Here is a 21,433-nt window from a genome sequence, read left to right on the forward strand (position 1 = left end):
GTTTTGAGGCCTTCAGTGGGAATCTAAAATGTAAATAGTCATGAAATTAAAGAAAAAAACTTTTGATTGGCAATGTAGCCCAGGTTTTACTAGTTTTACAAATGATTATTGTGTTTTATCATCATAATAACACATATATATAGCATATATATGAACATCCCACGTGCCCAGTGAACTTACGGTACAAATAAACCTCCTATACACTGGTGTCATTTGATGTTTGACATCATTTATTTTGATTAGTTACAAAACATAAATAAAATCAACAGATGAATTAGTTAGAATTTACAGAGGCTAAATCACCCGCAACATACATTATTCCTTTAGTTTTCTTTTCTGCCCAAATGTACTTTTTAACCATGGTTCTCAATCGTGTCATTTTGGGAGCCCCCAGATTTTCTGTTTAATTTGTATTAATTTTATTTTAATTTAATTTAATGTGACCTAAAGCTCAGTGGGAAGGTGAGGTGTCATTACTTTATGTACCATCTGGGCTGCAGTGGTTCAAAACTAAAATATGATGGCAAAATAACCAAAAATGATCTGAATATGACCCGGAATGAGCTTCGCCTGTCAGAGTTAAAGCAAGACAGGGAGTCCCATGTAAACATGGATGAAAACCAGTTTTCTAGTTTCAAATAACCTCTGATTTGTAGCGGGGAGAACACAATTTTACAATTTGTACAACCTCATTCCAAAATACAAAAATAATCTTTGTCTTTTCGATAACATTTTGGTAACACTTCAAGGACAAAGTCAGCTTCTCTTCATGAGTCATAATCATTAAGCTGTAGCTTGTTAGATGCATGTTAGTATCAGACATGACAACACACACACCTTCACTAATAATGAACTACAGTACATCTCTGTGAAAATGTGGGTAGTCTTGAAAAGCAACACATACTGAGTACTGTAAATTTATATTCTAGATTATGCCGCTTCTGAACAACCATACCACTTGGCATGAACTATTCCTCTTAACCACTCGTGTTTCATGCCTTTGATTTACATTTAGCAGTCTTTGTCTGTTAAATCACCTGTTTTCTGTGGCACACAATCTATTATTAATAAATCAGAAATACCGCTTTGACTACTGGCTATTTATTAGACCAAAAAAATGTATTAACACCTAACCATCAGTGGTCTAATGTGTGTATGGCTGATAAGCTGTCAGAGTGTACAGTAATATATCTGCTGGTGATATATTACTCTGAATGTCTGCATCTACAAAATGAGTTTAGAAATCAAGAAATGAAGGATGTTTGACTCGAGTAAACCTTTAGTTGTGTGCATAAAGCACAGTGGCCCACATTTCATCTTCTGATCATTGAATTCAAACAGGCTATATTTAATAATTAAATTGCTCACAATTGAAACAAGGAATTTGTACAATGCCAAACAAAGCTGACACATGAGCATGTGAGGATCTCACATTGGTGTTGAACATCAAACTTAGAACTGGTGTATGACTGAAGAGCTCACTTGTTTTGTTTCTGTTGTTTTCCTTTTCTTCTTCTTCTTCTTTTTTTTTTTTTTTTTTAGAAAGTAAGCCTAAAACATAGGCAGCGTAAACAATTCCTCTTGACTACAGGGACATTTGAGAGGCTGCTTTGATGCATGAATTAATGCACTATACCAGGACTATTACAACACTTTGTCACACAGAAAAAAATAAACTCACACGCTCACAAAAATGCAGTATTTTTAGAAAAAGGCAATATGAGAATACCTTTATAATTTAGTTAATGATAACTTGGCAGTTTTTTTCTTTTCCTTTTAAATCTTCCTCTTCAGCACTGGTATGGATGATATGCAGCAGAAATAAAGGAAAATGTCAAATGTGAAATCATATCATATTGAAAGCAAATGTATATGACTTGTTACCTCAGTGGGCTGCAAACAGTAACTGTGAGATTCATGAATATACAGCAAGTGCACGCAGTTTGCACTAGGCAAGTCAAGCCAGCCATAAAATCATGCAGTCCTGGGTTGAATGCACCCAAATATTTACTGAACAGAGATGGCAGATTTGAATTTACCATCATATTATGGATTCATCTGGTCATATTAATTTTGTTACAAACATAAAACAATATAAAATCAAGCACATGCTGTACAGGTACACGACACCTCGACAGTGTGTTTGTTTGCACTGCAGTTAAATGGATAGCCGGATAAGTGCTGACCTCTGAAACATGCTGCTGTCAGGTTGGGTTTTTTTTTTTCTGATTGCCTTTGAAACACTTGATCTGTAGGCTTACAGTTTTAAAATATGATGAACAAAATCCCCTATGCATCAGGTATTAATCATTGTGCTTCTACAAAAATATTTTATGCCCTAAAGACAAATGAAAACAATACGTGCTGATCAATTTAGATGATCATTACTAATTGCACTTTTAAAAATTGATAGTCCTTTCACTGTAAGCATTGACAAATCCAAAGAAAAATGTCAACACCGTCAAATATTTTGTCCTTCTCGTCTCTGCTTAGGGAGATTTCAGGTCCCGCTGAGTTGGTTTGCAAACAAAAACGTTAATGTTATTTTGTGTCCAAAGACAGAAGTGATATGTACTCAAATAATCCACCCACACTCATAAATGCACACACTCATACATCAAAGACTTTATACAGCTCAATACTGATTCAGAAACCCCAGCCATGCTTCACATTACCCTCTGCCTGTACATACTACAACCTATCACCTTTCTTTCACATTCATTTCCCATCACATCCACAAGTACACTAGAACCCATATGTCATTGCAGTCACAACTCTCGCACACGTACACAGAACTAACACTCTAAATGGATCTGCTTTACGTCCATCTCTTGGACCTTCATATTGGCCTCACACTTCACCTGGTTTCATTTCTGTCCCAGAGGAAGAGTAGAGGTGGGGGGTGTTTGGTGAATTTTGGCACTGGTAGGTAGAGCAGCAGTAGAGCACGATGAGGAACAGGTGGAAGAGGGTGAGGAACAGGAGCAAAATGCCCCACCAGCAGCAGCAGCGCTATCTGTGGGTGCAGCGGTACCACTACCAGGCAGCAAAGATGTAGCTGTGGACACTGGTGATGTGGGCATTTGGGAAGGCAGCAGCGGTTGGCTTTGAGGCTGGGCGATGGGTGGTGTCTGTGATAAAGACTGAGACTGCATGGGAGTTTGCATCAGGGGCTGTGGTATCTGCTGGCAGAGTTGGGACTGTGGATAGCTAATCTGCTGGAGGGGGAGAGACTGATGAAGGTGTAAACTTTGCTGCATCTGCGGGACTTGAGCCATGTGTGTTTGTGGTGGAGGTCCTGGAGAGTGCAGGGTGGACAGGCTTCCTCCACCTGTGTAATGGGAAGAGGGTGCCACAGTCAAACTGGCAGGGGCTGTGGGCGCCTGTGCCACTGGAAACCAACCTGGGGGAGCCACCTGCACAAATATAGCAGTAAATACTTAGAGACTATGACTACAATAACAAAACAAACCTTTTGGTACTGTTGGCTCAAGAAACTGTCTAAAACTCTTAAAGCTTTCTGACTTAGTTGTATCATCATCACCAAAAACCATGGAGAATTGTTTGGTAATTCAAAATCACACTCAAAAATGATTTTTTTCCTCTCATAAACAATAAGCCACAGTTTTCAGTAAAATGCATTTGAAATATATAAAGTTTATTTATCCAAATAATTAATTATTAAGAAAGATATGCCTGATATACCAACAACACTTTTCATGTGTAGTCCTACCTCAGTTCCCTGGCTCCAGCCTCCCAACTCCTGCACCTGCTGAATCTGCTTAATTTGATTCAGTGAAGGTTTAGGCGGGGTGGTGCTCACTGTCTCCTTTGTCCAATTATCAACAAGTTTGTGCAGCTCATCTGTGAACGTACTTTTTCTTAGAGGACTGTGATCTGTGGAAAAACAAGGCGACTCGTCATGGCACCAACTGACATTAATTATGGTATGCTGACCCGATTTTAGCACTACGAGGATAAACCGTACCTCTTTTAGCAGGTAGCGTAGTAAGGTGCTCTGGCTTGCAGTACAGTGACAGCCTATTCTTTTCACTACCTGAAAAGCTGCTTGACTGCTGAATCCCTGGATGAGACATACAAGACACAGTTTCGCAGAGAGCAAATCTAAAAAAACAAAACAAGAAAGTGAGGAAGAAATAGTAAAAGCCTCACCAGCATGTGTAACTCCATTGTTGTCTACGTGAGAGTGAGGCCTGGGCCGAAACTTTGTTTTGGTTGGCCTGGGCCTGCGAGGTGAGAGGGCAGGGGGCGCTGCAGGAAGAGGAGGGGTACGAGATAGGGAGGCAGGCAGACTCTGTCTTTGGTCTTTGAGGGAACGAAGCTGTCTGTACAGCTCCTGGAGCTCTCTGTTCTGCTGAGCCTGAAGGGAAACCACCTCTTTGATGTGCCTACAGAGAAAGAGAACGGTTATGTACTGTGGGAAAGAAACAAAAATAAACGGAGACACAAAGAAGAAAATTCAATAAATGAAGAGGCAAAAGTCTTGTACAATAATAAAACTTCTTTCCCTTGTTGACTTACTTTTCTCTGAGCTTGTGTAATTCTCTTCGCAGGTCTTCATCCTCCAGCTCACTCTCATCATCATCATCACTGCTTCCAAGGGGTGAGTGGCTGTGGCCAGGACCTCGAGGAGCGTGGGCCATTGATGGAGTTCTCTTACTTTCTTCTTTATCTCCTTCCTTTGCCCGAGATTTCCTCCTCTCCCTCACCAAATCAGGAGACACTGGCGAGCTGTCAGTCTGCCTGTCATCTTTCTTAGTCTCAGCCTGGGTCACAGAGAAACGGCCAACTTTTCTGTGAGTGCCACCATGGGCCGATGCTCGATCCTTTGGAGGAGAGGTCTGGGGCACTGGAGTCACCTGGTGATTAATAATGTGGGAAATCTTCATTGCTTGTTTAGACCAGGGCTGCAACATTTTGTCGGCATAATTCATGACTCAACTATAAAAATTAGTTGATGCGAAATTTTACTGTCAACGCTTCATATACTAATACTAAGTAAATGTGTTTTTGTAACTGCAATACACTACAGGAAGCTATGGGGGAAGTATCACCTATATCGTCTGCCAAGACTGCAGACAATACTAAGGAAAAAGAATGTAGTGCGAAATGCAAAACAGGAGGTCAGCAGAAAATGGAAACAGAGATTTTAAAAAATGTGAAAGCATTTCACAGAAAACAAGCAAAGTTAAATGCAGACTGTGCAACGCGGAGCTTTCCTTTCACAACAGCAATACTGCCGTGCACGAACATTTAAGGCCGGCCCCCTGGAGCTGTGACATCAACTCTGAATGGGTCAGTTTTAGAAAGTTAAGTTAGTTCGTCACACTGATACCTTGTTCATGTAAATGTTCGTACTGTCATGTTTATGTTAGCTTAACTGTCAGAAACTGCTCAGGATGGTGCTTGCTAAGCGTTTCCTGGGTCATTATTTTGACCCGGAAACATATGAAACATTAATCGATGACTAATCAACTAATCAAAGAAAAACTGGAAGATTAGTCGACTACCAAAATGTTTTGTTGCAGCCCTAGTTCAGACTGTCCCAAAGACTGAGACTAACAAGAATCAGCTAATGTGCTCCTACCTGAAAGCGTCCTTTAGAAGGCTGCGGTGGATTAAGTGGTGCTCCTGCTTTCCCATCTTTAAACAGCTGACTGCTTGAATCTGCTTCTGATAATGAGAAAGGGATGAAAACAAAAGGAATAGACAAGGACAAAGATACAAAAACACAAACACACGTATAAAAAACACACAAATGATGATACAGACATACAAGAAAGGAACAGAAACAGAAAAATGCACATGACAGTGAGACATACAAATGCAAAAGGACAGACACGAAGAACAAACACCAAGGCACAGTGTTAAGAATTGGCCATTCAAATCACAGAACATTGTGACTTCTTTAACATGCATGCAAGTCTGTAAACTGTGTAAAGATACTTTCTGTGGATGTCAATTTTAAAATGAGGTCTTTGTGAATTTAAAGTTGTTAAAAAAAAACTTCGTGAGGTGTGGGGAGTAGTGGTAAATGCATTCATTAAAAGGAAAAACATATTTTAAAATACCAGTTAAATACAGTATAGCCCACCCACACATCCACTCTCTCATTCTCACCAAGTCATCACTGCTCCACCCACTCATTAGACAATGTAGCCCAATATCACATTTAAGATCTTTGTCAGAGCAACAGTGATATTGGTCAGTGTGTTTGATATTTGGGATTACGACATTAGAGTGTGTACATGGATCACCACAGCCATTTTTAAGGGAAAAATAAAACATAAAAATTAACATAAAATATATACAGCCTGGTATATGTGTTACTTACAGGTAATGGTCCATTATTAGTCACGCGTGTAGAACATAACATACATGCTCATGCATGTGCTCTTGTAACAGAAGCTCTAAGCTACTGCTACACACTTTACACACATAAACACGATTACATGCAAGATGACTGGAATACTTGAAAAGCATGATAAAACGTAGCCATATGGAAAGCCTAAACGTGTGCAAAAGAGCCCGGCAGTAACTTACAATCCTTTGGTAATGCACACACTGTATTCTAACATATTATGACCTTCACTATATATTTTACACTTACTTCACTACAGCTACATCATATATTATTGTTTTGGAGCAGTGCTACTGTGTATGAGTTTACAGGATAAGCCTATATGTATTCTGAACTACAAACAATTACATAACATCAGCTTGGTAACTTAGCATCTATGCTATCTGTGTAATGGTGTGAGTTGCATTACGCTGTCTACACTGAGTCAGCAGGTGCAGTTGAGATGATTGTTGCTGGCAGTGCCTGTGGACTTGGGACAATGAAGGGAGGTGTGATGTGAAGGAATATTTCCTTGGCACAGGCACAGCTTGTCTTTACTCCATAGTTCATCAGCACTGGGAGGACATCAGATTTGTGATGCCAAACTCTTCCTATACTGTGCCAATCTCCCACCCTCCTCTACGCTCCACTGTTCTCGCCCCTGAGTGAGCAAGTCATGCAAAAAGAAAGACTGCCAAGAAAATGAAATTTAGTAAAAAGGAATTTAGAAAAAAAAATCAATAAATAAAAACAAACAGTAATGTATGCAGTGATGTCAACACTAGGGACTTACAGGGGGGACTATAACCAAATAAAAAAACATACATAAAACAGTATTATTTAGCTGGAAACATTAATGTCCATTAACATTAACTTTAAAGCCTTAAAGGTTAAAAAAGTTATTTTGCTATGTTAAAATTAGTACTAGATATTAGATTTAGGTCCATGCCCCAACATCCCATTCTCTCTCTCTCGCTCTCGCTCTCTCTCGTGCGCGCTTACTCCCTAAAAGGACGCTACCTTGCTGGACTCTGGGCTTCTTGAACAAGCTGGCGGAGTGACGCAGTTTGCATGCCCAGTTTTTGAATTTTCGAGTCCAGGATTTCTTGCTAACAGGATTTCTGATACTAGGACATGTCAGGTTTAGGCCAAAATATCCACCTCCTGCATTGTGCTGCTGCTGTCCGTGCCGGAGGGGGATCGGTTGCTGATTGGGGGGCCATGATGCATCTCCAATGGCACTGGTGTCAGAATGTGAGGGTACAGCCTAGAACAGTTAAGACAATTAAGAGTGGCTGCATGGAGTTGAGATATAAAAAGAACGCAGAGATACTCAAACATTTATATAATACAAATAATCGCGGACAGCTGAAACATAGTGGAGTCACATTTACACACTGAAACAGTACAATAATTATAATTCACTACAGTGAAAGACAAACTGAAGGAGAATTTACTTGAAATCTATTCTGTGGTATTCACTCACAAGAATGGTTGGTTCTCCTGGTACAGGTGGGCGTTGGGGCCCAGCAGAGTCATCCTGATTGGGAGGCAGAAGAGGGGTGGGTGGGCTGGATGAGACAGAGGTGGTGAGGAGTGATGGGCCAAGCTGCTGCTCCACTGGGTCCAACTCCATAGAGTTGGGCACCTCTTTGGAAGCTTTCTCTCCACCTCCTTCTCTCTCTGGGTCAGGAGAGGTGGAAGATGAACGGGAGGTGGTGGAGGAAGTAGTGGAGGATGAGGATTGTGGGGAAGTATCTGAGATGGAGGCAGGTGGGGGGAAAGATGAGTGGTGGATTGACTGTGGCTCTGATGACTCATCACCACCTGCTGATGTGGAGGCAGCTGATGTTGGGCCAGAGGTAGCTCCCCCAGCCAGTGCTGTCCCACTGCTGTACTCCTGATACAACAAATTCCTTAGCTTTTCATCCAAGGTTTTTATGCGGTTGTCTACAAATTCAATTTTGGGGGGGCCTTCGCTGTCTGACTCGGCTACGGAGGAAGGTTGAACAGGGGATGGCGTCATTACGTGGGAGAATGTGGGTAAGGGGGTTTCAGCAGTTCCCAGATGCAGAGGTGGCAGAGAGGAGTCAGAGGAGGGATGAAAGGGGGCAGAATAACTCCCTGTGTCCTCTGTAACACTTGTCTCTCCCGTGGACACCTCTGACTCTGACATCTGTAAGGAGGACTGCTTCTGTAGTGGAAACTGCAGCTGTTTGAGGGGTGTGTCCACAGCTTTAACCATCTCCTGTTGCTGCTCAGTATATTGTGATTGTTTCTGTGCCTGTATGTGTTGTGATAACAGCTCAACAGGCACTTGGGTTTGTTGTGGGACCTGCTGTTGTGGTACTGGGCAAACATTTAGCTGTGTCTGCTGTTGAAGAAACTGCTGACTAACTGATAGGGGCAGCATTTGGTTTTGATCTGGTTTCAAAATTGCAGCACCCATAAACATCTGATGCTGTTGCTGCTGTAGCTGCTGCTGCTGTAAGTGTAACGTCTGTTGTAGGTTTAACTGTTGCTGCTGTTGATCAATGTGGGCTTGTTTGGGGGGCAATGGACCAGCAGGACTCATAATCTGCTGTTGTAACTGCTGTAACTGAGGCTGCTGCAGCAACTGTGGGGCAAACTTTGATGTCTGCTGTTGAACAAGGGGTTGTTCGGTTGGCTGCTGAGGAAAAGGTGGCAGAGGCAGAGACTGCTGTAACACCTCTGAATGACAATGCTGAGACATTCCCTGCACCTCAGTCAGCTGTTGTTGAAGTGGTATTTGTGTTTGAATTAGCTGCTGCTGATGCAACTGCTGGAGAGACTGCTGAAGTGCTCGTTCCTGCTGTAGTGGTACTTGTTCGTGGTACACCTGATGTTGGGACTGCAGTTTCTGTTGTGGTGATGGTACTTGCTGCTGTGATGCAGACTGTAGCTGTTGGTGTGGCTGTTGTGGGGCTGGTTGGGCTACTTGGGTGTATGTCTGCTGCTGCTCTATGCCAAGTTGGCTTACAGTAGAAGGGATGACTACAGCAGGAGAAGGGGAATGAAAAGAGGCTGAAGATTGGTCCACGGCAGACATACGGGGCCTTGAAGCAGAGATCAGAGTATCATCTACACTTTGACTCGCAGTGGAACAAACACTGGTTCCAGGAGAAGTCAGGTTATCAGGATGAATGGTGATGGGTGAGGGAGACACAACAGCAGGAGCAGTGGACAAGCTGGTGAGGTTAGCATCAGGAGCAGCAGCAGATGTTGCTATAGTTAAAGAAGCAATAGAAATTTGGTCAGCAGAAGCTGAGATAAGGCCAGTTGAGGTGGTGACAGGGACAGAGGCTGGTCCAGGCCTGGTTTCAGGTGCTGCGTGATGAATAGGGGCTGCGGTAGCAGAGGGGCTCATGGAAGTAGGTACTGAAACAGTGGAGTCTGGGGGGGAGGTGGCAGAAAGGGTGGGGTAGGAAGGAGAGCCCATTCCACTCAAGGACTCCAGACTTTGGGATCCTTCACTTTCTACAGCCGCAGAAATGAACACGGAGTTAAGTTTTTGTTATGTGGCCAAATGGGCCATGTTAATAAGCCAAAGTAATAAAACCGACTCCAGGAGTGCTCACCTTTCTCTCTTTTAGGAGACTGGGGAATCCTTGTCTCTGCAGTGGGTGATGGTGTGGTTGCTCCCTGACTGGAAAGAGAGTCTCTGTGGCGGATAGTCTGGTTGATAAAGAACCGCCAACGACCCACTGGGGAGGAATGGGGCACTGGGTCCACTGAGAAACCGTAAAGATTGTTTACTGTTTTCTACTAAATTGAGAAACATCACATAGAACATATTCCCATTCTACCAGAACATTTGTATATGCCTAAACTTACTGGAGTAAGTGGGAGTGCTGACTTGTAACTGGTCAGTCGATCCAGTCTAGTACGAAAATAAGGATTTATCATTTTGTATATATATTCACGTTTTCTCAGATTCAGCATTATTCAAACAAAACAGAAAAACTCAAGAGGATAGACTGATAGTACCTCTGAATGTGTCTGAAGAATTTCATGGGCTTTCTTAACTATCGCTCTGAGCTCCTCAACAAATGTTTCTTTCTCCACATCAAGGACAAAGTCCTCCTCCACCTGCAAAGTTTTATCAAATGGCAGTCATCAAAAATTAAAACAATACTTTTCAAAATAAGTGCAAACTACAGGATCATACAGTAATGTACCATGTAATCTGCTATGTCCTCGGGTGCATCCCCTTCAATGTCAAACTTAAATGTCACCATCTTGTTGCTGTGAGTCTCCAACTGACAGTCCACCATATTGTCCCCACTGCCGGACACCTATTAAGTACAAGACAAATAATCACATTTATTCTTTGCTATTAATCTTTTAATATCCATGAATATACTTTAACAAATATAGTAATAAAGTCGGTGTTGGTGTTTCCTATATTTTTTCACCTGAAGCATGCTCAGTTGAAACTGGTGTTTCTCAGACTTCTGGCTGGAAGCTCGTCTCTGAGACTTAAGTTTCTCTAATTTTCCATTCGCCAAGAGCTGCAAGGGGTCTTCGCCACTGGCTGGTATAGACCTAAAGGTGTCATGGAGATTAGAAATTGTATTGTAAATCTTAAGTGTGTATAAATGTATAAACTCAATTATGAAAAAGTAGGGATACTGTATAAAATAGAAAAAAAACAGAATGCAATGATTTCCAAATCTCAAAAATCAGGTCATTTTGAATTTCATTGGAGCAACATGTCTCAAAAAAGTTGGGACAGGGCCCTGTTTACCATTTGGTAGCGTCCCCTCTTCTTTTAACAATAGTCTGTAAACATCTGTGAACTGAGGAGACCAGCTGCTGAACTTTTGGGAGAGGCATATTGTCCTATTCTTGTCTCATGTAGGATTCTAGTTGCTCAAACATCCTGTGTCTTCTTTGTGGTATTTTTAATTTCATGATGCATTAAATGTTTTAAATGGGTGACAGATCTGGACTGCAGGCGGGCCTCTTCAGCACCTGGAGTCTTCTACTAAAAAGCCAGCGCTGTTGTAAAAGATGCAGTATGTGGTTTAGCGCCGTCTTGCTAAAATATGCAAGACCTTCCCTAAGAAAGATGTCATCTGAATGGGAGCATGTGTTGCTCTAAACCTGTATACATGTTTCAGCACTGATGGTGCCTTTCCAGATGTTCAGGGTTATTATTACATAGGCACTAATGTAACCACATACTGTCAGAGATGCAGGTTATTGAACTGAGTGCTGATAACAAACTGGATGGTCCCTTCCCTATTTAGTGTGGTGCCTCAGCATTCATGTTTTCCAATTAGAATTTCAAACTTTGTTTGTCACAGACCGTATTTACACTTTGCCTCAGTCCATTTTAAATGAACTTTAGCCCAGAGAAGATGTCTGTGTTCCTGAATCATGTTTACATATGGATTATCCTTTGCATAATAAAGCTTTAACCTGCATTTGTGAATGGCTGTCCAGAATCATCACTGGTAATAAGAGCAAAGTTCCTGTCTATGAAGCAGAGATCAAACACTAGTGTGTCCGATTCCAAATGTGGCACGTTAGTCAGAGGCCCAAACAGAAGCAAACTTCTCATTGTTTTCAATACCAGCAGGTCTATGCACGAGGAATCTGACCCTGAGGGTCAGACTGTCAATGAGAAGAACATCCAACAAAAACCACCTGAACTATGGTTTCTGTCAGCATGTTATTGCATGTCAGCACACAGTGCAATGGACTTTTCTGGCTGAACCAGAACAACCAAAACCAAATACTCCTGACCTGCCAAAGAAAGATCACTGAGACTATGCATTGTTACCCAAAATGAGCCTTTAAAGATAAAGGATTGTCATTTGGCCACAGTGTTTAAAATCTAGTGCAACACAGGGAAAAATGCAGATGAGTCTTCCACAAATGATCTAAAAGCAGCAGCCATGCTTGAAGCAGTTTAAAGGCTCTCACTCAACATTTAATGTGAAATTGTAAAGGATTCAAATGTAAAACATTATTACATCATAAGACTCTTTTATGATTTCTAAAAAACATAATCTTTTTGCACTACTACTTAGCTGCAAAATGAATTCAATTTAAAAGAAAAACCAAGTCTCTGAGGATGTTTTAAGTCCTTGTATGGCAAATTACAGCTTCACTCAGTACTGAGATTGCATTTATATGGAAATCAGACTGCAATGATATCACTTACCCTGATGAAGAATGACGATCTGCACTTGTCTTACAAGGACCATCCTGTAGAGTGACATATATACAAACACACACACACAAACCATGCCAGCATGAAGAAAAGAATGCAAAAATAGATTAGCTATGTTAACGGCAAGTAAAGCAATAATGTGATTGTGACAAATGACATATAGGACATGTTCTATGAATACACTTAGGAATCAAAATTTGTTAGTATGAATCAAAAAGGTGCAGTCAAAGCTTATTTTCAAATATTTAGATTTAGCAGTATTCTTACTTATTCTGCCAGCATGTCAGTAAAGTTATTATCAAATTTATAAAGCAAACTTTCATACTTCTTGTACCTGAGCAATGCCCAGCAGGGAAAGGTCACAGTCTTGCAGCGAGCCTTGGGTCAGTTTGGGGGCATTAGAATCAAGTGATTGTAGAGTAGTAACAGGCAGAGGGGAGGTGGGTATAAAGTCGACTTGCGCTGGTAAGGTTACCTGGGCTGCTGGTGAAGATGTAGGCAGCTCTGGAGCAGGGGCAACAGCAGGATAGGTGGATGGCAGGGATGTAAGAGATGATAGTGTAGAAGGACATGAGGTATGCAAAGGGCTTAGGGGCACTTGCTGCGTAGGAAAGACAGCATGGGGCAAAATAGGCTGCTCAGATATAGGTGTCTCAGAGTGTGTCTGAGTGTGTATCTGTGTTTGAGAGTGTGCTTGGGCCTGATTGCTGGCTTGTGTTTGTGTGTGAGCTGGTGGCATCTGCTTGGGATGGTGCTGTGGAGAAGGAGGGGCACCTAGCACTAGGTGGCTATAGAGAGACAGGGTCTTGCCCTGGGACTGAGGCTCAGCCACATTATTGGGGCCTAATTGTCCAGGAGCAGTGGTCATTAGAGGTGAAGGCGGTTGACACTGTGAGGGAAGCTGACTCTCGTCAAAGGTTATCAAAGCTGGTTTCAGAGGAAGTGGTTGCTGAACGGGAGTTGAGCTGGGTAGTGCCGGTAGCTGGGTCTGTGGGGGTGGCATGGCGAGAGATTGCTGCACGTGAGAAAGCTTCTGCAGCTGTTGTTGGTACTGCTCAGTATACTGAGGAACAGCAGGCTGGCAGATGGACTGAATTACTGAAGGGTCACCCTGAACAACTGGATGTAGTGATCTTTGGCCTGGGACTTGTGCTTGTTTGGTCTGTATAGGGTGAAGAGGGGCAGCTACTGAACTGAGACCATCTGTTTTAGTTCCACAACTTCCAGCTGAGCCAGGTGACAGAATCATCTGCTGATACTGGATTACTGGGTGCTGTTGTTCCAGCCGTTGGGTAATATGAGTTATATCAGACTGTACAGGTGGTATGGCTTGCTGGGTAGGGTGAGGGACATACTGACTGGTCAAAGGACCAGCAGCAGACTGAGCATGCAACTGGCTAGCTTGCTGGCCTTGAGTTTGTTGTTGGATCTGGGGCTGGGTGAGCGCTGGCATTGGAGCATTTTGCTGAATAAGAGTTTCATGTTGAATCTGACTGGGGATTGAAGCAACTGCACCTGGAGGCTGGACAGTAGTTTGACTTTGTTGGCCCATCATTTGAACATCAGCCTTTGGGACCTGGCCATGCAGTGGCTGTGACTGAGTAAAGGTTGTGGTCAGAGGATGAGCCTGGATTGGCTGAGAAGTTACCTGACTCTGTGTGGGAGTAACAGGCCCAGGGTAACTACTCTGGGAAGGAACCTGCTGGCTCTGGATGACTTGTGTGTGTCCCTGAATCAATGATAATGGGGTAGTTACCTGGCCCTCTGTCATAGCTTGAGGTGCTTGGACTGCAGACTGAGCTATAAACTTGGCTGGGCTCTGGCCTTGGTTCTGGGGCTGAGCCTCACTTTGTCCTTGCTGTGTAAGGATTTGAGCTGGGACACTTGCAGGCGTCTGAACAGTAGTAGGAATGGTCATGGGCACTTGGCCCTGAGATATAATATAAGTTTGGTGATGAATTACCTCAGTACTGACTGGTGCGCCAACTGATATGTGAGGTTCCATTACAGATGTGTGCTGCTGTGGTTGGGCAACAAATGCCTGCTGCTGCTGCATCAGTGCTACTTGCTGCTGTTGCTCTATCATCTGAGAAGCATGAGGTGTAAACTGAGTAGAGCTCAGTTGTGGGATACACATCTGCTGTATATCGGTTGGTTGATGATGAATCTGCTGCTCACTGTTGCTTTGTGGTATAGGGACAGCTTTGTGTTTTTCAGTTTGCTGAAGTTGAATGATGGAAGCTTGCTGCTGCTCTTTAAACTGCTGCTTCATTAGAGCCTGTTGCTGTAATCTTTCTGCTTGCTGTTGTAACAGGACTTGCTGTTGACGCTGCTGCTCTAACTGTTGTTGCAACAGAGCTTGCTGCTGCTGCTCTATCTGCTGTTTGAGTTGCGCTTGTTGCTGCTCTTGTTGCTGCAGCTGAGCTTTCTGTTGAAGCTGCTGCTGCTGCTGTAGCATTAACTGCTGTTGTATCAGTGCCTGCTGCTGTTCCATTTGCCGGATTAAGGCCTGCTGTTGCAGTTGTTGTTCATTCTGCTGCTGCGTCTGCTGGGGATGCTGCTGCAATAAAATTTGTTGCTCGTTTTGCCCACTTTGTTGCTGATTCTCTGTTTCCTTTTGTGTTCCAGTTTGGCGCTGTCCAATTTGTTGATATAACTGACTTTGTTGCTGTGAAGGAGGTTGCTTTGGTTGTTGTTGCTCTAACTGATGCTGAAAAATTGGTTGCTCTTGCGGTCCAAGACCTTGTTGCTGCTGCTCTTGTTTCTGCTGAATGAGAGCTTGCTGTTGCTGTTGATCCAACAGTTGCTTTTGTTTAAGCGCTTGCTGCTGCTGTAGCTGAGCTTGCTGCTGCTGTTGAAGCAGTGCTCTTTGTTGTTGCTGATCAAGCTGTTGCTGGACATACAGCTGATGTTGCTCAAGCAGTAAAGCTTGTTGCTGCTGCTCTTTTTGCTGCTGCTGTTGTAACAAAGTTTGCTGTTGCTGAAGCTGTTGTTGTGATTGTAGCATTATCTGTTCACAGGGATCCCCTGTTGATTGCATAGCTCGCTGCTCCATACCTGTTTGTGGTGTGAACACATGCTGCTGTGAAGCTGGCTGGACGTGTGGGGCAGACTGCTGTACACAGATCTGCTGCTGAGTCTCAGACTGATGTTTCTCGATGGACGTAGCTGAAAGGCTGTGTTGATGCTGTTCTGTTGCAGGCTGAGCGGCAGTAACTTGTTGTTGTTCAAGCTCAGCTGACTGCCCCCCTATTTGCAGTTGTGGCTGCTGCTGCTGCTGCAAATGAAGGGTGGAGGTCTGGGGATCCATTCCCATCTGTTGTTGTGGGACAATAGTCTGCTGGGGGATCACGACAGACTGTGTTTGTTGGGGTGCGGCCTGGGAAATGATGTCAGTGATCTGCATGGGAGTGGCAGGGTGTTGGGTCTGCTGAGCGTGGGGCACAATTGTCCTTGCTAGTCCAGCAGTATCACTGACTGGCATGGATGCAGTGAGAACATTAATGGGTGCCTGTGGGGAAACAGGTGGTATGTATGACTGTGAAGGGGCAACTGATCCGTGGGGAGTGGCGGTTTGAAAATCATCTGATGGGAATGTTTGTGACTATTGAGTGATAATGGCAGAATGATGTTTGGAGTTGAAAGAAGGGGGAAAAGAAAGTAGCAGAAAAATTGGGTTAAGATTAAGCTTTGGAAAGAAGCATCAATTATCAACACATTTAATTTTAATCAGGGTGTCCCACAGTGCTTTATAGCAGAGGTTGGCTGCCTCCCCACAAAATTAACCAGAATCACAATTTCACACTCCAAGGTAATATAGTATTTAATGAGAGAGACATCTCACCACCTCTGACAAACAACTTCCTGGGGGAAACCCTGTGTAGTGTAAAACCAGATGGCGAATCTCAGATGATTATGAGGATGATTTATGTTGGCACAAACAGTTATTATATGGAAAAGAACACATTAACATTAATGTTAGCCTTCATTGCCCCTATGTTAAATTAGGCTGTCAGTTTGCACATTATCACCATTTTCACCTGAAAGTATTGTTGAGGTACACTTGGTGATACCTGCGGAACCACGGTACCGGAGTGAAGAAATGTCTGACCCATGGGTCCTCCTCCACTTTGTCCTAAGGACATGCTTGTCATACTAACACTCGGCCCAAGAGGTATAGTAGCAACACTTGTACTCTCACCAATGGGGGGCATCTGAGGATGAGGCAATGCACCAGTGCTCTGTTGTGCAAGAAAATAATGAATACATATATAAATATATATACAGTATTTAAGTTCAAAAAACAATAATTTTATCAGTAAGATATAAAAATACACCTACAGATGCAACTGTGGGTAATGAGGTCTGTGAGTGGGTATATGAGTCCCCTTGCAGAGAGTATGCCTGGCTCTGTCCACTTGCATAAGATTCACAGCTTGCAGATACAATGCTCTCCCCTTCTGAGTAGTCAAAGACATTTAAAAAATAAGACACTATAAAAATTCAGACTACACAAAAAATACTTGTTCAAATCATATTCATGTATTTTAAAATTTTCATTTAAAATTTCACCATTATAATTGTTTCATATAGATACATTTTGATCAGCTACTGGCACATGGGATATGTCACTAAGGAGCACACTGTACCTGGCAGATTTAGGGTTGCCCCACTGAAAATATTTTGCTGCCTGACATGTTGGTCCACTTCAGGAAGCTCCTCGGACTCCTGCACTCCACCTCCCCCTCCGTCTCCCGTGTGTCCAGCTGCCCCTTGCACCAGTGAGGATGGGTAAGATGGATGAGTAAAGGTGTAGGAAGTGAGAGTGGAGTCTCTTCGTTCTTCAAAGCCCTGCTGCTGAAGGACCTGCTGCTGTCGACGCTCCCTTGACTTTTTGATTAGGTTCACTCTGTCCCGGATGGATTTTCCGACCACTTTGGCATCACTTTCATGAAAGAAGCCTGATTTCACCTGTAATGTAGAGAGGCAAAGAGAGAGTAATTAATTAATGGGCAAATGTCAGCTGAGGAAATCTAGATCAGCTGGAGAAATCTTGAAGTGGCTGATAGATAAAGTGAAGGGCTTGTAATTCCTAACCTGCATTTAAGCTTTTAAGTATCAAATCAAAGCCTTTTCCCAGTCAACAGTACCTGACACCTACGGACCCGATCAGCTTGTCAGGCATTAATTATTCCTGCCTTACCATCTCTAGAGCCACTTCTTCAGCACTATCATTTTCCAGGTCATAGCTGAACTCAATGGCCTCATTGTCCTTGTGCTTCCCCTTCAGCTTCTTGGGGTCTTCAACCCAAATTCGGAGAGCCAGGCAGTCCTGGGTGCCTGTGTCCTCCTCAGCTAGTTCCACCCGGACGCCTGTGTCCTCCCCAAAGAAAGCATGATTCAGCAGGTCTCGAATGGAGAGTCTGTCAAGAAAGGAGAATTCGATGATAGAAGAGACTGGGACGTTTAATGATCACATTACCAGTCACTCTGCATAATAGAGTGGATGCCATAGTGTTATGAAAGAAAATTCTGCTTACCTCTGGCTTTTGTTCTGACGAATGCAGCCTTCAATGATCTCTTTGATCTCTGGGTCATTTACTTTGTCAAAGCTGGCTGGTTTTATACCCTGAAAAATAAAAGAAACAGTAAATTCATTGTATTCTACAGGAACTTCTGTAATTAGGATTTTAAGTCCTGCATTTAACAATTAAAACATTTTCAGAGTTGCGCCAAATAGTTTAGATCAGCGGTCCCCAACCCCCGGGCCTCGGACCGGTACCGGTCCGTGAGTCGTTTGGTACCGGGCCGCGAGAGTTGAGGCTCAGGTGTGAAATGTATGATTTTCAGGGTTTTTATCGGTTTTCAGCGTTATTTTGTTATCGTTTTTATCGTTAACTCGGTTTTCCTGGGTCTTTTCACGTGTGTTATGAATAAATCTTCTTTTTTTCGGTACCGGTACTAGTTTTATTTTGTTGTATTTATCCGCGACACCTTAAAGGCCGGTCCGTGAAAATATTGTCGGGCATAAACCGGTCCGTGGCGCAAAAAAGGTTGGGGACCGCTGGTTTAGATCACAATTAAATAAAACAACAATCAATTAGATCCTCATGCATCATCACCACAAATGCATAGAGTTTTCTTGCGAATATTTCAAAGACTCACGCTTGTGACTTTGCGATAGATCTGAGCAGCATTTTGGCACTCAGAGTAGGGGTACTCTGAAGTAGCCATCTCCAGCATACACATCCCAAAGGCATATACGTCCACAGACTCATCATAGTGCTCCTCATACATCTCTGGAGCCATGAACTCCGGGGTTCCTGTTAAAACCAAACAGTACTCTATGACAACCCAAACATCTAAATATTATTTCACTACAGATTAGAGTTTGTATTTACAGTGATGTAATACCATCCACAAAGCAGAAATTTGCTCAGACTCAATGTAAGAATTTTCAAACTGATAATAATCTACCTACTCATCATCTAATTTATCTTTACTGGGCACTGCTTCTGCAGGCTAAGAGAGCTGGCATTTCATCATCAGTGTCTTCTTTCTACATTCACCACTAACATAGAAATAAACTATACGTCTACTGAAGTTAAGTGAGACTTTTGTAAAATCTCAGTAGTGCTGAATGCAGAGGAAAGGCCTTAATCTTATAGAGACAGGGCATGAGTGATCTAAAAAGCATTCAATCTATAAACTGCAAGCAGCCTACCTATAACACTCTTTGCAAAGGAGGTCCTCATAAGAGTGGCCAGTCCCAGATCACCGATCTTGACTGATCCTGTGGGGCCTGTTATAAAAATGTTGTCACACTTGAGGTCCCGATGGACAATTGGTGGAGTCCTGGTGTGAAGGAAGTGAAGGCCTTTCAGAATTTGCCTACACCAACTTCTAAGGACTTTGGGTTTCATCACCTTAAAGCGCTTCAGGTAACTGTGGATAGAGAATAAAAGCAATCAAACTCAAAAGGATATTGTAATAAACAACCAATAGACAAAACGTGTCAAAACACTGACAGCGATAGTGAAATATTATGAATTACTTATATTTCCTGAATTTGAATGTGTTGTGATAATGTGATGACACTTCACCTGAAACACATTATATATCTCTGTATAAAGCAACACATCTGTCCAAATTAATAGTACATTAACTCTATGCACAATAAAAACTGTGTTTTGCAGTATGAATAATCTCCATTCATCAAATTCATTAACAGAAGTGAGTACCAAGGTGTTGGCAAGACAAACAAATGAATGTGGATTAACAAATTTTATAGATTAACTGAAATAATTCTTTTTTAGAACATAATAAACATAGACTCAATAATAGCTATCTGTAGCAGATAGGTTATACTAACGTTTTGAGTGTTCCTGATGTCATGAGTTCAGTGACTAGTACAATGCACTTCTTTCCACGAAGTACAGACTCCCAGGAATCGTAGAAGCGGACGATGTTGGGGTGCTGAAGCCCCTTTAGCATCTCTGCCTCTTCTTTGAAGCGTTGCTGCTCTGCCTTGGTCAGCTTGCGATCCTGAAATAGGAGGTACATGTCATGTCATGAGCCTCAGCATCTGTTTCACTCCCTTACTCCGTGACTACTCACAGGAAACCAAAACATAAGCCTGCCCTGGACAGCACTCCCATAATGAAGCAATAACACCTACTGCCACTAGATGGTGCTAGCAGCATATAGATGTAGCTCTGCAAAGACAACACCCAGTCACTGGCTTTATAAAACACATTTCTACTGCATCTGCCACACATCCCTAGTATGGCGGACAGAATGGCTGTTGCAGAAATACAGTTCACTGGCACAAGCAGCTTCCTATAGGAACAGAGATAGCACTGACTAATCCCTCAGTTACACACTGGTATATAGTCTTTTGCAATCCCTAAGATTGATCGCATAAGGTTTTTTCTTCTGTTGTGAATATATAAAGCATGTTTGTTTTCTTCTTTTTACATTTCCAGACATTATACTGCTTTTTCTTAAAATACTAACACTTTAATTAATATAATTTGCTGTACTCTATTCACATAGAAAATACACGAACATGAAGTTCCCAGCAGGTGGGAAAAATGTTTCAGAATATTCTATGTTGTGATAGTGATTTGAGAATTTATTAAGAGTCACATAAAACTGTCAATTAAAGCATTTCACAGTGAGAGATGACTTTGCTGGCTCCACTAAGTGAGAGCGTATATTTAGACTTTGTCATTAACAACTGTTGCTATATCCATGTATACAAATCCGGCTTTTCAGGTATGCGGTCATTTGAGCTTTATTAAGCTAGGGACCTGCTATTTCAGGGAATTATCACAGGTTTAACAGCAAAGTTAAGTGTCATGGTTTTGTATTATTAAAAAAATCTAATTTTATGCCATTTATGCAAAGAACTTACAAAGAAATAAAAACAAACAATACAGTATGTTTCACTTATTATCAATGGGGAAGTTGGGTGGCAGCCACTACTGTGTCACAAACAGACCTCACTATAAATAGAAGTCATCATAACACTTGGTTTCCACTAATCGATTTCATTGATGTTAAGCTTGCTTTTTTCCCCACAAACCCCGCCTCCCCACAGGGAGGTGGAGTACTGCAGATATTTGGACACAGATCAACAGATTTTCATGTAATGTCGATATGCAGCCTTCTGTCACTTTATATATTGATATAAATTTTTCTGCCTACACTAAAAGCTCTGTGCTTATTTTTTCAGAGCACTTTTGCTCTCTGTGTTGACACTGGTTTGGTGTCCTTTTCTGGAAATATTAAGCAATCTCTTCACCCTCCCTCTCAACGGAGAAGAAGCATCAACAAAAAAGCTGCTCCTTTTTGCACTCACTAAGAAT

General features: G+C 42.4%; 1 protein-coding gene across 6 annotated transcripts in view; it reads right to left on the reverse strand.

The window, feature by feature from the left end:
• Positions 1-207: 207 nt before the first annotated feature.
• The window catches only part of wnk3 (WNK lysine deficient protein kinase 3), a 37,170-nt gene continuing 15,944 nt past the window's right edge, over positions 208-21,433 (reverse strand). Inside the window, exons 3-25 of one of the 6 annotated variants that reach the window (XM_084917127.1) lie at positions 19,936-20,108; positions 19,288-19,508; positions 18,729-18,886; positions 18,104-18,192; positions 17,767-17,986; positions 17,213-17,534; positions 16,905-17,023; positions 16,637-16,804; positions 12,898-16,167; positions 12,555-12,598; positions 10,798-10,927; positions 10,561-10,677; positions 10,370-10,471; positions 10,217-10,262; positions 9,961-10,113; positions 7,848-9,859; positions 7,382-7,628; positions 5,609-5,694; positions 4,543-4,880; positions 4,174-4,409; positions 3,989-4,084; positions 3,734-3,897; positions 208-3,416 (exon numbers count right to left, since the gene is read on the reverse strand). In XM_084917127.1, coding sequence (XP_084773253.1) covers positions 2,868-3,416; positions 3,734-3,897; positions 3,989-4,084; positions 4,174-4,409; positions 4,543-4,880; positions 5,609-5,694; positions 7,382-7,628; positions 7,848-9,859; positions 9,961-10,113; positions 10,217-10,262; positions 10,370-10,471; positions 10,561-10,677; positions 10,798-10,927; positions 12,555-12,598; positions 12,898-16,167; positions 16,637-16,804; positions 16,905-17,023; positions 17,213-17,534; positions 17,767-17,986; positions 18,104-18,192; positions 18,729-18,886; positions 19,288-19,508; positions 19,936-20,108 — 9,060 coding nt within the window. In that variant the 3' untranslated portion in view covers positions 208-2,867. Of the gene's footprint in view, positions 3,417-3,733; positions 3,898-3,988; positions 4,085-4,173; positions 4,410-4,542; positions 4,881-5,608; positions 5,695-7,381; positions 7,629-7,847; positions 9,860-9,960; positions 10,114-10,216; positions 10,263-10,369; positions 10,472-10,560; positions 10,678-10,797; positions 10,928-12,554; positions 12,599-12,897; positions 16,168-16,603; positions 16,805-16,904; positions 17,024-17,212; positions 17,535-17,766; positions 17,987-18,103; positions 18,193-18,728; positions 18,887-19,287; positions 19,509-19,935; positions 20,109-21,433 lie in introns of those variants that run through there. The other 5 variants (XM_084917128.1, XM_084917126.1, XM_084917132.1 and 2 more) reach the window with 5 other exon arrangements.

The sequence above is a fragment of the Perissodus microlepis genome, chromosome 20 (assembly GCF_051167445.1).
Source record: "Perissodus microlepis isolate ML-2025 ecotype Zambia chromosome 20, ASM5116744v1, whole genome shotgun sequence".
NCBI lineage: Eukaryota > Metazoa > Chordata > Actinopteri > Cichliformes > Cichlidae > Perissodus > Perissodus microlepis.